Below are 17559 nucleotides of genomic sequence, written 5' to 3' on the forward strand. Positions count from 1 at the left end.
CACTTGAAAGGAAATAAAATACAACCTTAAAATTGGTGTTTTGTCAGTTGAATTCAGTATCATATCACTGATACACCATGATGGTATTTCTTAGGTGCATTATTGCATTTAGATCAATCTCAGGGCGGGATGTAGCCCAGTGGTAAAGTGCTCGCCTGATGCGCAATGGTCTAGGATCGATCCCTGTTGGTGGGTCCATTGGGCTGTTTTTCATTCCAGCCAGTGCACTACAAGTGATATATGAAAGGTTGTGATATGTGCTCTCCTGCCTGGGATGGTGCACATAAAAGATCCCTTGCTACTAATGGTAAAATATAGTGGGTTTCTTCTCTAAGGCTATGTATGTCAAATTTACAAATGTACGACATCCAATAGCCAATGATTAATAAATCAGTGTTCTCTAGTGGTGTCATTAAACAAAAACAAACTTTAACTTTAGATAAACTCCCATTTATTTTGCAACAGTCTGTCCATCCATCCATCCATCCATCCATCCATCCATCCATCCATCCATCCATTCATCCATCCATCCATCCATCGATACATCCATCGATACATCCATCGATACATCCATCCATCTATTCATCCATCCATCCATCCATCCATCCATCCATCCATCTATTCATCCATCCATTCATCCATTCATCCATCCATCCATCTATTCATCCATCCATCCATCCATCCATCCATTCATCCATCCATTCATCCATCTATTCATCCATCTATCCATCCATCCATCCATCCATCCATCTATTCATCCATCCATCCATCCATCCATCCATCCATCCATCCATCCATCCATCCATCCATCCATTCATCCATCCATCCATCCATCCATCCATCCATCCAACCATCCATCTATTCATCCATCCATCCATCCATCCATCTATTCATCCATCTATTTCATCTATTCATCCATCCATCCATCCATCCATCCATCCATCCAAGTTTTAAAATATACTTACTGTGATTTTATGTATTGTATTATATTTCTCTCACAGCTCCTTACACTGTGGTTTTACATAAATATATATATACACATAATATTTTCATATACTTAAATTTGTGACACCCAATAGCCAATGTGTATTTTTGTGTTGGGGTGTTGTTAAACATTCCATCCATCCATCCATCCATCCATCCATTGTATAATGCATTCATACCACTCTTGCTCCACTTTTGTATTTTCCTATTCCATCCATTCCTCCCTCCAAACCATTTCTGCATCCTTCCATCTCTGCATACCCCCCCCCACCCCCACCCCACCACCACCACCTTCCAAGATCACTTCACCATGACTGCATAATAATGACAACATTATGCCTTTTAACACCGATGGAATATGCTCCGTATATTCCCCGTACATAATGTTCGTATGTTCACCCCATACATAATGAGAATCTAAAACCTATCAAAAGTGACGGACTGGTGACGGGAGTGTCGGCTTAATGGCCGTGTTACGCAGATTATCTCTCATGGAACCAGGTTAAAGCTTCAGAGATTACTGTCGACCTGTTTTTATATCACCACTTTCTCTGATCCGGCCTGTAAAATCCACCCAGGGTACCGACATGCACACCCTGGGAGTGCAGTGTTCTTCTGTCGGGTTTTTGTGTTTTTACGTCTACACTCTTGCTTTCATGTCCTGTCATTTAGAGTGCTGCAACAGAAGGATATAAATCACAGTGTTTCATCCCAGCTGTGATAAGAGAGGAATTTCTCAACCAGCTGTTTCCACCGATTGACAAAGACCAATTTGTTAGAAAGTTTAAAGTTTAACAACACCACTAGAGCACATTGATTTATTAATCATCGGCTATTGTATGTCAAACGTTTGGTAATTTTTTTACTCAGTCTTAGATGAAACCCACTATATTTTTTCTATTAGCTTCATGGGATCTTTTATATGCACTTTACCTCAGACAGGACAGCACATACCACATCCTTTGATATACTAGTCCCGGCACACTGATTGGGATGGGGGATTTTTTTTTGGGGGGGGGGGGGTGGACCAGTGAGAGAATGGGTCCATTTAAATAGTTCAGTCCTACAATTCGGCCACCTCATGCGAGCACTCTATCAATTAATGTACCCTGAATCTGTTTGAATCCCAACTGGTATCAACTCTTTGGGGGGAAATCTGCCCAGATAACAACATTAACCGTGTATTATGATTATCGTTATTATTACTGGATGTGTCGGAGATTGTGTGTCGGGTATTGTGTGTTGTTGGAATAGGGGAGGGGGATTATCTTATCTCCGTGTGGGCGATGACACTTCAGAATACAGTGAAACCTCCTTAAACCGGAACCTCTGTAAACTAGACCATCTTTAAAACTGGAATTCCCACAAAACTGAACATTTTACAGAGTCCCTTTTTTTTTAAATCAGTACAGAACTTATCCTGTCTAAACTGGATACCTCTTAAAACTGGACATTTTGCTTGGTCTTGAGGGTGTCCACTTTAGAGGGGATTCACTGTATTTATATATATAAGACTTTTGATAGAGATTTCTCAATAAGAGCGGACCGCCTCACCACAGGGTGGCCAGACCTTTGTCAGGTTTCCATTCTTCATAACTGTGTGCATCCTATTCTGTGCTTGGAGATCAACAAATTAGAATTCAGTCTTGTCCCATTCGCGCTTCTTCTTCTTCTTCGTTGTGTTTTCATTACAACCAGCCAGTCTCGTTATTGGGTATCTCATTGCTGTGCAGGACGACAAGTTTGTTACTTGTGTGTGTGGTGTCTGTGTGTGTTTTTATCAGCAGTGTCACCACTAGCTATAGATGTTTTCATTTCATTACAACTTATTTTCATGCTTGTATCCAATTAAGGTTCAAGCACGCTGTCCTGGGCATACACCACAGCTATCTGGATTGTCTGTCCAGAACAGTTGATTAGTTGTTAGTGAGAGAGAAGAGGGTGTAGTGACCTTACACACCTACCCATTGAGCTCTTAAGAATTTGCTCTGGGTGGGAGTGTAATCCGATGGCTTACCCACTGCGCCACCGAAGCCAATGCTATGGGTGACCAGAACATTTTGCCAAATTAACTTACCTTTTCTGACACCCAATAGCCAAAGTATATTTTTGTGCTGGGGTGTCGTTGACATTCATTGACAGTGTTTCTGCCAGAAAGACATTTTGGGGTATGGCGCTTTGCAATTCAGTGCAACCACAGTCAACATGGGGTATAGGGGGCATCCCCCAGAATGAAAATGAGTTACTTTAGGGTTAGGATTAAGAAAATCATCCAGTAATGATAAGAGTAATTCAATTTTGTGAAAAAGTTAACTTAGGGTATGGCGCCATATCCGTTTTACCCTCTGGCAGAAACCCTGATTCATTCATTCATTCATTCATTCATTCATTCTATTGAATTTCAAGAATGGCATAAATCTACAGTTATTTTATAAAAAATATCAATCATTACATGAAATTAATTTGCCAAATTAAAATAAACTTCACCAATTCTTTTTAAATATTCGCAGTTGGCGAATTTGGTGAGTGGCAGAGCTAGGACTAAGTGTTTACCTATCAGACTAGGGATTTTTTAAGCTACCTTAGCTCAACACAATCTTAACACAATCACAGGCTATGACGTCACTACAGCACGCGCCATAGTGACGTCATACCTTAGTGTTAAAAGACTCGCCTGATGCATAGTCAATCTGATTGTTACCCATTCATGGGCCCATTGGGTCATTTCTCCTTGCAGCCAGTTCACTATGACTGGTATATCAGACTGTGGTATGTGCTATCCTGTGTGAGATGGTGCATATAAAAGACCCTGTGGACAAAGTTTGCGGGTTTCCTCTCTAAGACTATGTCAAAATTACCAAATGTTTGACATCTGATGGAGCCAATATTTATTTTATTAATGTGCTCTAGTTGTGTCATTAAATAAAACAAACTTCAATATATGTATTTATTTCCTTCAGATATGGCTTCAGATATATTTGACATCTAATAGTAGTAATAATAATATGGGGGGGGGGGGGGGGGAGGATCCCAAAAGAAGTTCTTTAAACAAAAGAAAACCTTTTTTTTTTTTTGATAGCTGTGTCTTCATAAGTTAAAGACTCCAGTCTGTATAACGGCAACTTACGGTATTCATTTGCTTGTTTGTTTGATGGTGTAACACTGGCCTTGGAGGCGTCGTGGTTATTAGGCCATCGGTCTACAGGCTGGTAGGTACTGGGTTCGGATCCCAGTCAAGGCATGGGATTTTTAATCCAGATTCAGACTCCAAACCCTGAGTGAGTGATCCACAAGGCTCAATGGGTAGGTGTAAACCACTTACACCGACCAGTGATCCATAACTGGTTCAACAAAGGCCATGGTTTGTGCTATCCTGCCTGTGGGAAGTGCAAATAAAATGTCCCTTGCTGCCTGTCGTAAAAGAGTAGGCTATGTGGTGACAGCGGGTTTCCTCTAAGAAACTGTCAGAATGACCATATGTTTGACGTCCAATAGCCGATGGTAAGATAAAAAATCAATGTGCTCTAGTGGCGTCGTTAAATAAAACAAACTTTACTTTTTTTTGATGGTATTACAATTTTTATAAATCAATATTTGTTTCTTATTTTTAAAGAATGTGCTGACATTAACCACTCTCATACTAATGTACTTGTATACTTGTAAGTAAATATTTTGGTTAATTGTGAACAAACCCATAATTTTATAAGTGTTTTTTGTTGGTTTGTCACCGAGATTATAAATCTTCTTTTCACCTGTTACAGAATGAGTGTTATAACCCAATCTATTATAAGAAGAATCATACTTGGAGAGTGGGTTGGTTTTGGGGGTGTATTGGAATGAATCTGTGCATTCAACAGGAACATTTTGATCAATATTGCACTTGAGTGTTTCCTTAGCCAGAGAGTTTTGTCGCAGTTGTTATTAGCTCCATTTATATACATTCTCGATTAGAAAAATCCACCTGTTTTGGGGTCGCTACACATCGAAAGATAATTTGCTTTTTGTGCTGCAAATTTATGGCTTTATTCTCGACGGCTGATTTTTGTGTGATGTTTGGCTGCATTAGTTTCACTACCACAGTTTTCTCTATACCACATCGTAAAATTATTAATAACCCTTTCGTCAGTTATCTCGGTGTATTTTTCAGTGTTCCTTGCTTCAGGCTCATTGCTAATAATATTAACTTTTTTTTTTTTTTTTTTTTTTGCATTCACACACAAAATCAGTACCAGAGTTTCTGTCAGAGGGTAAAACGGGTATGGCATCATACCTAAATATTTTTGCAGATTTATTTTTTTAAGTTAACCTTTTGACAAAATTAATAACTCTTACCATTACTGTATGATTTTCTTAACCCTAACCCTAAACTTGACCCATTTTTTTTTCTGGGGGAGGCCCCCATATCCCCCTGTTGAGTGTGGTTGCATTCAATTCCATAGGGTCGTACTCAAACATTGTTTTTAATGGTCCCACTAGAACATGATGGGGAACATTTTGTTTTCAAAATTTAGTCGGTTGAGTGCTCGCATGAGGTACTTGCATTGCAGGATTGAACCACCTCGGTGGATCCATTTTTTTCACGTTCCAACCAGAGTGCCACAACTGGTCAAAGGCTGTGGTAGGTGCTTTCCTGTCTGTAGGAAAATGTATATAAAAGATTCCTTGGTGCTGATGGAAAATGTAGTGGGTTTCCTCTGATGACTGTGTGTCAGAATTACCAAATGTTTGACACCCAATAGCCGATTATCAATTAATCAATGTTCTCTAATGGTGTTTTAAGCAAAACAAATATTCAGCAACAATAATTTTAGCAGAAAATTGCAGCTACTTTTCCCCAGAACTCTTTGACTCACTGTATCCTGACTTGGGTTTAGAAACCGCAGTACACTATGACGTTATTGGGACAAAGTTTTGAGCCCGTTATCAAATATTGTATGTGGAAGTGTGCCAGATCTCGACTTGGAAACGCTGATAAAAATCAGAATTATTGTTTGGCACTTAGAGACTCCATACCTAACCTGTTTGTGTGCAAATCGACGATAGCGTGGTCTTAACATTGTGTGCAAACCAAATAATATCACAAACGTTGTTGTTCTCGACATTTTATTATTTAAATATTTGGGTGCTTTAATTGCAATACTTACATAATCTTGTGATAATAGAAAAAACAAAATTCCAGAAACGTGTTATAGTAAAAGATAATTTATGAATATTGTTTAAATAAAGTTTAAGGTAAAAAATTCAGCTCGATTCTGTGTACAATTTATAATTTTATGGATATAATAATTGGAAATCACTGTAATATATTAATGCAGTGTCATAAATGATGAAAACGCATTCTATGTCGCACCGTACCTGCTCCCACATTTGCACAGTAATAAAAACTAATTGGAATTTTAAAAAAACAATTTAGTGTAAATTGTATTGATAAATTTTAATACTTCAAAATTTTAAAATGTTTTTTTTTTTTTACAGCAGATTATTGCATTTTTATTGCATGATAATAACACAAACCTTGAATAACTATGTCTGTGATGACAAAACATCTACATATAGAGACATTTTAACATTTTATTTCATGGCAAAATGTTTTCAATGTTATTGCGTTATACAAGCACAAACCTTTACTACGTTTCATGTGATGCTAAAAAATCTGAGTATTGGGACATTTTAAAATGTATTTTATGGCAAATTTTTGCAGTCCCATTTTATTATAATATTACATACCATCAATATGTTACATGTGATGCTAAAACAGCCAAACATTGGGACATTTAAGAATTTATTTTATGGAAAACTTTTGCAATCCTTTTTCATGATAATAGCACAAAGCTTCAATATGTTGCATGTAATAATTATGTCTATGATGCTAAAACATTTGAATATTGGGACATTTTATAATTTGTTTTATGTCAAATTTTTGCAATCCAAATTGCATTGTACATTATACTGTGACAAACGTTGAATACCGTGTATGTAACGGTGTCTGTCAGCGATGTGATTTATTCATATATTAATTGAATAGAGCCGAACTCCTGCATTCCCCGGTCCCTCCTTCCTTCCATTTTCACCTTTTGTTGACAAGGACCAATTATTATCACTTCGTGGCCAAGTGAAAGAACAAGCTGGCCTCCCGACCGTGAGTAAATACAATATCCACGGATGAAACACACTTACTTTTGACGTCATAAATAAATAAATGAATGAAAAAAAAATAACAGGATTCACGTTGACCACAGAATGGTGATTTTCTACCCCACGAAACACAGTGGTGATAAAACCAGATAAACATTTATTTTAACTTTTTCTCTCAAAAGTATGCCGTCGACGGTTTTGTTATTCTTACATAATAGAAGATATGCCGTGACGTGCACGGGGCAAATATTTGTAGTGGTTCCCTCTCCCCCCACCCTTTCTGGTGTTGTATTGGTCAGTTAACAGCGGTCGGTCTTTGAGGAGGGTTGAAATTAGCCTGTGATACTATGTCCATGTGGTAAGGAAGCCTGTCACCTGCTCGACAGTATTTCTTGACAGTTAGATGAGAAACCTGTTGTGTTTGATTTTCCACGAACATTCAATGTTTTTGAGGATTGAGCCAAAGTCCCGAACTACATGATTGTATGTGCTGACATGTCTATCAAACAAAGGTTCAAGCACGCTGTCCTGGACACACAATCTAGGTGGTGGGGCTGCCTCTACAGGGCTGATGAAGATCCTGATTTATATTTATTGTTACTTACATGCGGCTGATGTAACGGGTTTCCTCTGATGACTACGAGTCAGAATTACCAAATGTTTGACATCCAATGGCTGATGATTAATTAATGTGTTCTAGTGGTATCGTTAAACAAAACAAACTTTAAACTTTACATGTAGCTGCTCAATTAAACTTGTTGGTATTGGCAAAAGGGATAATGTTTTAATGTTATACTGGTTTAAAATTAATGTATTCAAGCTCAAAATTGCTCTAGGTTAGCAGTTTTGAAAATTGCCAAAGATAACAAGTTTATAAGTCTGAGCCCTGCATACTATAGTTCAAATACCATTTGTATAAATGGGGTGGGGACGTTTTCTACTCAGGTCTGGCTGAACACAGTCCTGTTACATGCTAAAACATTCAAGAGCCTCCTTTATATAACAGTTGGAAGGAAGGAAGAAAATGTTTTGTTTAATGACGCACTCAACACATTTTATTTACGGTTATATGATGTCAGACATATGGTTAAGGACCACACAGATATTGAGAGAAAAAACCCGCTGTCGCCACTTCATGGGCTACTCTTTTCAATTAGCAGCAAAGGATCTTTTATATACACCATCCCATAGACAGGATAGTACATACCACAGCCTTTGTTACACCAGTTGTGGAACATTGGCTGGAATGAGAAATAACCCAGTGGGCCCACCGACGGGGATTGATCCTAGACCAACGCACATCAAGCGAATGGTTTACCACTGGGCTATGTCCCACCCCCAGGGGAAGAGGTTTAAAAAAAAAAGAAAAAAAAAAGTAATAATAAAAGTAATAATAAAAGTAATAATAAAGTAACAAAAAAACAACAACTAAAATATAGTAACAGAAAAAAACAAACTAAAATGTACCAGTGTTATAGATGTCTACATTTCAGATTTCCTTATCACTGAAATCTACAAGGCATTTGGAGTTTTTTCATTGTGTTTATTTTAAGATGCAGATTTACGATGTGCGCCTGGCTTTTGATGATAATAACACTTGTATTCTAAGCCTACTTCTGGCATCTGATGTGCGGCTGTATCAATTGCTGTACACAGTCTGTGCCCACGAAATGTCTTTTTTCACTTTTGTGAAATACTCAATCATGATGATATCTGCTTCCTTCGGGGGAGTGGGGTAAATTGAGTTACCTGTTGGTGAAGAACTCACCTAGGTAGCTTAAGTCTTGATTGAACTGCGAAATGTCTTTTTCACTTTTCTGAAATACACATTCCTAATGTTTATTTTCTTAGGGTAGGGAGGGGTAGGGTGGGGTTGGGTGGGGAGGGTAGGGCACATGAGGTAGAGTCTGTTGGTAAAAAATTCACATGGGTTGTTTGTCTTAAGACTGGACCACCACTGCAGACCCGGTGAATTTTTTCCTGTTACAAACAGTTCCCTATGATTGGTATATCAGAGGCATGGTATGTGCTGTCCTGGCTGTAGTTAAGTGCTTATAAAAGATCCCTTGCTGGAAATGGGGAAAATGTAGCGGGTTTCCTCTGAAGACTAGTTGTCAAAATAACCAAATGTTTGATACCAAGTAGCTGCTGATTAGTTCCCCAAGTGGCGTTAAATCCCCAATTCACCAGAGTTGATGACTGTCCACAATTAACACCTGCTTTTCCCCTTCCCCCAGTCTCCATTCATCAGAGAACATCTGCAGTTCATCCTATAACTCCCATTGCATAGAAATATCTGTTCACCTCAGTTGACTTAAAAGCATCGTGTCTATCTTCTCTCTCCCCCCCCCCCCCCCCCCCCAATCGCCATCCTCCAGTTCCTCATTCTCCACTCCAGTTCAGCAGAATCACCTAATGCACCATACAACATGACAGAACTGACTCCTTCGCCTCTTCTAAAATGAGCTGACAGATGTGCACATGCAGTCATAAATTCCGACCCGTGACATGTGTTTCTTCTGCTCTATAACCTGCCCCTCGTGTGCGTGCGTGCGCATGCATGGCTGTCTTGTCTTGTCTTGCACAGGCCACTAATACTGCCTGCCTGCCTGCCTGCCTGCCTGCTCGCTTCGCTGTGTGTGTGTGCGCGTGCATCTGCTCTTAGACTCTTAGACTGGCAAACTCACATCTGCTACTACTAGTACTAGCAAATTCACAAATTCACGTCTGCTCTTGGACTCTGTGTCTGCTGCTAGACTGGTAAACTGACGTCTGCTCCTCGCATCTTTCCTCAACCTGACTTCACCTTTCACACCCATGAGCTTTGTTGGGAGGCTTCCGGCACCACTGCATGTGCAGGCTGGCGTTCTCTTTGTTTTATCATGGGCTCAATTCGGGATAAGATCCTGCAGAAATACCGCTCTTTGTTCCCAAAAGGAAAAGGTTTGGTGTTATGTTTTTTTAATCTTTGTTTTTAGGTTAAGTTTTGAAGTCTTCAAATTTTTGTGGGATTTTATATTAAAAGTATTAGTTTAAAATTGTTTGGAATCAGGAAGTATATTTGTATTCTTATCTATCTATCTATCTATCTATCTTATCTTATCTTATCTTATCTTATCTTATCTTATCTTATCTTATCTATCTTATCTATCTCTCTGTCTATCTGTCTATCTGTCTATCTATCTATCTATCTATCTATCTATCTATCTATCTATCTATCTTATCTTATCTATCTATCTATCTATCTATCTATCTATCTATCTATCTATCTATCTATCTATCTATCTATCTATCTATCTATCTATCTATCTATCTATCTATCTATCTATCTATCTGTTGATCCATATTCATATGTATCCATCCCTCTATTCATCCCTCCATTCATCCCTCCCTACTTACCTCTCTCCTACTCCCTACTTACCTCTTTACTCTTTTATCTACCTGCCTGGGTTATATATACACACACACACACACACACACACACATATATACATATATGTGTGTGCGTGTGTGTGTGTGTGTGTGTGTGGCTAAAACAGATTCAATTTGGAAACACTGTCATATTAATTTAGAATTGGACAAATTTCATTCAGTATCTAACTTGCCCTCTGCTACCTCAATTGACCTAAGATGACCCATCCTGACCTCATTTGACCTGATAACAATGATGTCCATATTAAAAACAATGTAAAGATAATTAAATGGCCCCTGTGTTGTGTTGTGTTGTGTTGTGTTGTGTTGTATGAGATATAAATGGGGTGGTATATGATTTGATAAATTCTCCCCTGGGTCAAACCTCTGGCCATGCCGGAGGTAGAACCCAGGGAAGACATGCCTGAACCCTAGTGGATATAGGTATGTAAAACAATGTTTCTAAGTTCTTAGATTTGATTTAAGAGAACTCATCTAAAATGACCGGCCTCGGTGGAGTCATGGCAGCCATCGGTCTACAGGCTTGGTAGGTACTGGGTTCGGATCCCAGTCGAGGCATGGGATTTTTAATCCAGATACCGACCCCAAACCCTGAGTGAGTGCTCCGCAAGGCTCAATGGGTAGGTGTAAACCACTTGCACCGACCAGTGATCCATAACTGGTTCAACAAAAGCCATGGTTTGTGCTATCCTGCCTGTGAGAAACGCAAATAAAAGATCCCTTGCTGCTAATCGGAAGAGTAGCCCATGTAGTGGCGACAGCGGGTTTCCTCTCAAAATCTGTGTGGTCCTTAACCATATATCTGACGCCATATAACCGTAAATAAAATGTGTTGAGTGCGTCGTTAAATAAAACATTTCTTCTTCTTCTTCATCTAAAATGTTGCACGTCTTAGGATACCAAATTGCTATAGTTTAAGATGTGCTGAGCTGTTGTTAAACAATCCTTTTCTTCCCTAATAGTCATATTCATAATCATAACTATTGACAAGAAATACTGAAATATTTTGGGGTTAACCTGCACTGGTTTGGAATATCTAGTGTACACTGTGTTCTAAACAAAAGGGTGTTAATTTATTGGCAGTGGATAATAGTATTTGCATAAATAATCAATGCCACATATTACTACCAATCAGAGCCACAGCTCTTTTCACAATGTAAATATTTGCCAACACACCTCGAACTTTGACACGGAACTGTGTGTAAAGTTCAGTCTTTGTAGATTTATTGTTGTACATTAATGACTTGCACATTGTTCCAGTATTATGGTATGTGTGCGTAAAGTTAAGTCGGTGTAGATTTATTGCTGTACATTAATGACTTACACATTATTCCAGTGTTATGATCTGTGTGCATGTTGGAACATCTGCTTGTTATTCCATGGCTGGCCGATTGACATGCATTCACATGGTGGAATTCTTCTTTGTTACCTACCCATAGCCTCCAATAGATAATACCAAAAATAAACCACAGCAGATAATACCAAAAATAGATCACAGCTCATTATCCAGATGGGTTACTCATGGGAATTCTCTCTCTCTCTCTCTCTCTCTCTCTCTCTCTCTCTCTCTCTCTCTCTCTCTCTCTCTCTCTCTCTCTCTCTCTCTCTCTCTCTCTCTCTCTCTCTCTCTCTCTCCTGGATAGTTTTTTTGTTCTGATGTTGCCTTTGTTTTAAGAATTGACTGTGAGGTTTAGGCCTCTATCGCTATCTCTCTATTTGTGTGTGTAATTGAAGCCATCAAGTCTACAACGAATTAGCCATATGTAGTATTCTATAACCTGGATATTTTTTTTTTTTTCTGATGTTGCATGTGTTTTAAGAATTGACGGAGAGGTTTAAGCCTGATTCTCAGCTGTCATGATGGATTCAAATCTCAGCAGTCCGCCAGAATTGATTATGGGGTGGGGGTGGTGGGAAGCAATGCCTTTGTCTCCCCTCTACCCACAGTGTAAAATGTTTATTGATTTAAAAGTATACATAGAACACAAATTACAGCAGACTTACATGTATCAGGGATAAAATTATAATTATGATGCCTGTTACATCCCCTGTGACAACTTTGGAATAGCTCCTAGTTTATTTTCTCTCATATCAATATGACAGAAATCTGACTACCGTGATCAGGTCAGGTCAGGTCATAGGTTTTAAGGTGCACATTCAGAACCAGCTGTTGTAGCACACGCCTGTCATGGGCGCAGGTGTTGACTTTCACTGGATCCCGGCTCCTCCGTCCAGGACATACCATAGTTTGACACTCAATAGCCGATGTATTTTTTAGTGCTGGGGTGTCGATAAATATCATAAACATCTATCCTATCTATCTACTGTCCAGGACATTACTACCTAGAGACGTTTATGTATATGCTGCATACTGAGTGTAATATCCAGTTTGGGTTTCAACAAAACGTTAGAACAAACCAAAAACTCATTGGACATACAGACACTGATATTCTGAATAAGAACCTGTTGTCTAGCTCAGTTGGTAGAGAGCTCACATAACATGCTTGGGTCATATGATCAAACCCCCTCAGTGGACCCGTCTGTGATTTTTGTTTTCCTTGCCCCAAACGGTACCCATAACTTGTATATAAAAGTCCATTGTTTAAATTGCTGTCCTATCTATGGGAAAGTACATTTAAAAAGATGCCTTGTTGTTAAAGGAAAAAAGTAGCAGGATCTCTCTAAGACTATATGTCAGAATCATGAAATGTTTGATAGCCAGATGCTAATGATTCATCAATTAATGTGCTGTGTTGGTGTTATTAAAAAAGTCACGGGTGAGACGTAGTCCAGTGGTAAAGCGTTTGCCTGATGTGCGGTCTTGTCTGGAATTGATTCCCGTCGGCGGGCCCATTGAGCCATTTCTCGTTCCGGTCAGTGCTCCACAACTGGTGTAACAAAGTCCCTGGTATGTACTGTCCTGTCTGTGGGACGTAGTCCAGTGGTAAAGTGTTTGCCTGATGTGCGGTCTTGTCTGGAATTGATCCCCGTCGGCGGGCCCATTGAGCCATTTCTCGTTCCGGTCAGTGCTCCACAACTGGTGTAACAAAGTCCCTGGTATGTACTGTCCTGTCTGTGGGACGTAGTCCAGTGGTAAAGCGCTTGCCTGATGTGCGGTCTTGTCTGGAATTGATCCCCGTCGGCGGGCCCATTGAGCCATTTCTCGTTCCGGTCAGTGCTCCACAACTGGTGTAACAAAGTCCCTGGTATGTACTGTCCTGTCTGTGGGATGTAGTCCAGTGGTAAAGTGTTTGCCTGATGTGCGGTCTTGTCTGGAATTGCTCCCCGTCGGCGGGCCCATTGAGCCATTTCTCGTTCCGGTCAGTGCTCCACAACTGGTGTAACAAAGTCCCTGGTATGTACTGTCCTGTCTGTGGGATGTAGTCCAGTGGTAAAGTGCTTGCCTGATGTGCGGTCTTGTCTGGAATTGATTCCCGTCGGCTGGCCCATTGAGCCATTTCTCGTTCCGGTCAGTGCTCCACAACTGGTGTCACAAAGTCCCTGGTATGTACTGTCCTGCCTGTGGGATGGTGCATATTAAAAGATCCATTGCTATTAATTGTAAATGTAGCACCTTTCCTATTTAAAGTTTGTTTTGTGCTCTAGTGGTGTCGTTAAACAAAACAAACTTTTTAACTTTTTAAACAAGACAGACTTTAAACATTAATAAGCCATTGTTACCTGAAAGCATGATGTACATGTATATTTATTTATCCTGCAACCAGTTTCTATTGACAGAATATGGTAACTGATAAAGCAAAGACATATCTGCATATAGTAGCAGGATATGACTTGTGACATGAGTGACGTCACACACACAGCTACATTACAAAATCGCTCATTTGACCTCTAGGTCATCGTACAGTATAGCTGAAATAACAGAAATAATAGCTTTTCCCATTAATTTGTATTATCTGCAAGATAATTTTTATTATCTGCAAGATAAAAATAATAACTAGTTAATGATGGGATATGTTTTATCCTGTTCATGCTGAAAGGGAAATTCCGCTCAGCAAGCCTCACAGAATTTCCCATTCTTACCGTGATAGGATAAAGCCGATATCCCAACGTCATTAACTAGTTATTCTCTATGTAGCAGGAGCTGAGGTGAAAATACAAATTGCAGAGTCCAGGAAATGCTTCTGTAGGCCATCTGGCCCAGTTAAGAGGCCGTGTTTCATTAAAACAGTTTCCTACACAGCTGTTTCCAATTGCAGGCTGAGAGTCTTGTAATAGCTGGGGAATCTTCCTTCCCCCTGTTGGTATTTTCCCCCTCACACTTCCTGGTTCCCACAAGCCATCATAGATTCATTGTCCTACTTGCCTCTGGGATTCTAAGGAGGAGATATTACATGTATTGTGAAACCCTCTAAACCGGACACTCACTGCGCCACCTAAAAAGTCCAGTTGTTGAGGTGTCCGGTTTAGAGAGGTTCCGTTCTGTACTAATACTTGAAAAGGAACCATAAACAAATATATCTGATTTTGAAGGAATTCTGGTTACTCGTTAGTTTATTGGCAAGTACAAATTAATTGTAATTTTGTAGATGATGGGATATTAAGTGTAAAGCTTTAAAATAATGTTATTAAATATTGTTTATAATTTTTATCTATGGATACATGTTTTAACAGTTAATTTTTCGGTCTTTATTTGTTTTTGTGTTTTTCCTCTTTTTCTGCATTCTGTTGTACTATTCTGTCCGGTATGGTGCATATAAAAGATCCGATACTACTAATGGACAAATGTAGCAGGTTTCCTCTCTAAGACTATTTGTCAAAATAAAAACGTTTGACATTCAGTAGCCGATGATTAATAATAAATGTGCTCTAGTGGTGTCGTTAAACAAAACATACTTTTAACTGTTGTTTTCTTATATACCTTTTGCACTCAGCTCAAAAATAAGTCAGTCCATCTGTCCATCCATTTGTCCATCAGTGCTCCCATGTTCATTTTACTAGTTTTATACACGTGGCCCCATGCCTATAAAACTTGAGTCTAGACTTGAGACTTTAATCGAGTCTGACAGTTTAATGTCGTGGCAATGTCATATGAATTGCATATATTAACAATATTTATTCTAGTAAATGAAGTGGATTGACAAACAGGCGATATGCCTATATAAATGCCTCTCCACGAGATGATGTTACACAATGTTTATGGGGAGTACTCACTCCTGTGGGTGTTTTACTTTCAAGTTCCCTTGACAATAATGTGAATTTAGAGAACATATTTCTAGGTTCTCTATAGCAGCCTGACTTATTTGTGTGTGTGTTTTACTTTCAGCTTCCCTTGACAATAATGTGAATTTAGAGAACATATTTCTAGGTTCTCTATAGCAGCCTGACTTATTTGTGTGTGTGTTTTACTTTCAGCTTCCCTTGACAATAATGTGAATTTAGAGAACATATTTCTAGGTTCTCTATAGCAGCCTGACTTATTCGTGTGTGTGTTTTACTTTCAGCTCCCCCTGTGCGGAGTGACAGTCGTGGTGCTAGGGATTCCTCAACGGAAGATGAACCAGACTCGGTGAAACCACATACATTCGCGAAACCGCTGACAACCAAAGTGTTTCAGACCAAAAAGACTCCCAGCCGACCGCAAACTTCCACCTCCTCTTCCAAGTCAGGCCCAGGTAAGTCCGGCTTTGTAGCTCATGTAAGTCTGGGTTTGTAGCTCATGTAAGTCTGTGTTTGTAGTTTCTGTAATTCCCGAGTTTGTAGCTCATATAAGTCCGGGTTTGTAGCCCACATGGGACAGCTTTACAAGAAGTCTGTATCTTCGTAATTCTGATCATATCTAGAGATTGCAGCATTCTAATCTTATCTAGAGTTGGCAACATTCTGATTCTATATAGAGTACAGCATTCTGATTCTATGTAGAGTACAGCATTCTGATTCTATGTAGAGTACAGCATTCTGATTCTATGTAGAGTACAGCATTCTGATTCTATGTAGAGTACAGCATTCTGATTCTATGCACTTTGGCATATTTTTTTAACAGCATTTCAATTACCATGGTACACCTATAAATGATACTGACATTGTCATAAAGGCTATATATATATATATATATATATAGCCATTAACTGCCAACATTTTAGGGTACATAATTATACCCTCGTTACTCTGGCAAAAAACCTGATCACCTCCCACTCCCTTTATATAAGTAATAACTGGGACGGCTATTAATTATCTCGTAGATCAGAGACATGGAATATTTACATATAAAACTAGTGTCAGATCCACTTAACAGATATATTAAACGGATCCGACAAATTATGATACCAGGGTTTCTGCCAGATTTTTTTTCTTTTTTTTAAGTTAACCTTTTGACAAAATGAATGACTTAATATTTCTGTATGATTTTCTTAACCCCAACCCTAAACTTAACCCATTTTCTTTCTGGAGGAGCCCCCCCCCCATACATCATGTTGACTGGTTGAATTCAATTCCAAAGCACCATACCCAAAAATTTCTTTCTGGCAGTAACAGTGGATACATGTATTTCTTTCTGGCAGTAACAGTGGATACATGTATTTCTTTCTGGCAGTAACAGTGGATACATGTATTTCTTTCTGGCAGTAACAGTGGATACATGTATTTCTTTCTGGCAGTCACAGTGGATACATGTATTTCTTTCTGGCAGTCACAGTGGATACATGTATTTCTTTCTGGCAGTAACAGTGGATACATGTAACAGTGGATGTATTTCTTTCTGGCAGTAACAGTGGATACATGTATTTCTTTCTGGCAGTCACAGTGGATACATGTATTTCTTTCTGGCAGTAACAGTGGATACATGTATTTCTTTCTGGCAGTAACAGTGGATACATGTATTTCTTTCTGGCAGTAACAGTGGATACATGTATTTCTTTCTGGCAGTCACAGTGGATACATGTATTTCTTTCTGGCAGTCACAGTGGATACATGTATTTCTTTCTGGCAGTAACAGTGGATACATGTATTTCTTTCTGGCAGTAACAGTGGATACATGTATTTCTTTCTGGC

General features: G+C 39.1%; 1 protein-coding gene across 9 annotated transcripts in view; it reads left to right on the forward strand.

The window, feature by feature from the left end:
* The window catches only part of LOC121385568 (CLIP-associating protein 1-like), a 222876-nt gene that overhangs the window by 104975 nt on the left and 100342 nt on the right, over window positions 1-17559 (forward strand). For 8 of the 9 annotated variants that reach the window (XM_041516292.1, XM_041516291.1, XM_041516296.1 and 5 more), the window contains one exon: window positions 16014-16184. In XM_041516292.1, coding sequence (XP_041372226.1) covers window positions 16014-16184 — 171 coding nt within the window. Of the gene's footprint in view, window positions 1-9822; window positions 10063-16013; window positions 16185-17559 lie in introns of those variants that run through there. The other variant, XM_041516300.1, reaches the window with a different exon arrangement.

The sequence above is a fragment of the Gigantopelta aegis genome, chromosome 11 (genome assembly GCF_016097555.1).
Source record: "Gigantopelta aegis isolate Gae_Host chromosome 11, Gae_host_genome, whole genome shotgun sequence".
Taxonomy (NCBI): domain Eukaryota; kingdom Metazoa; phylum Mollusca; class Gastropoda; order Neomphalida; family Peltospiridae; genus Gigantopelta; species Gigantopelta aegis.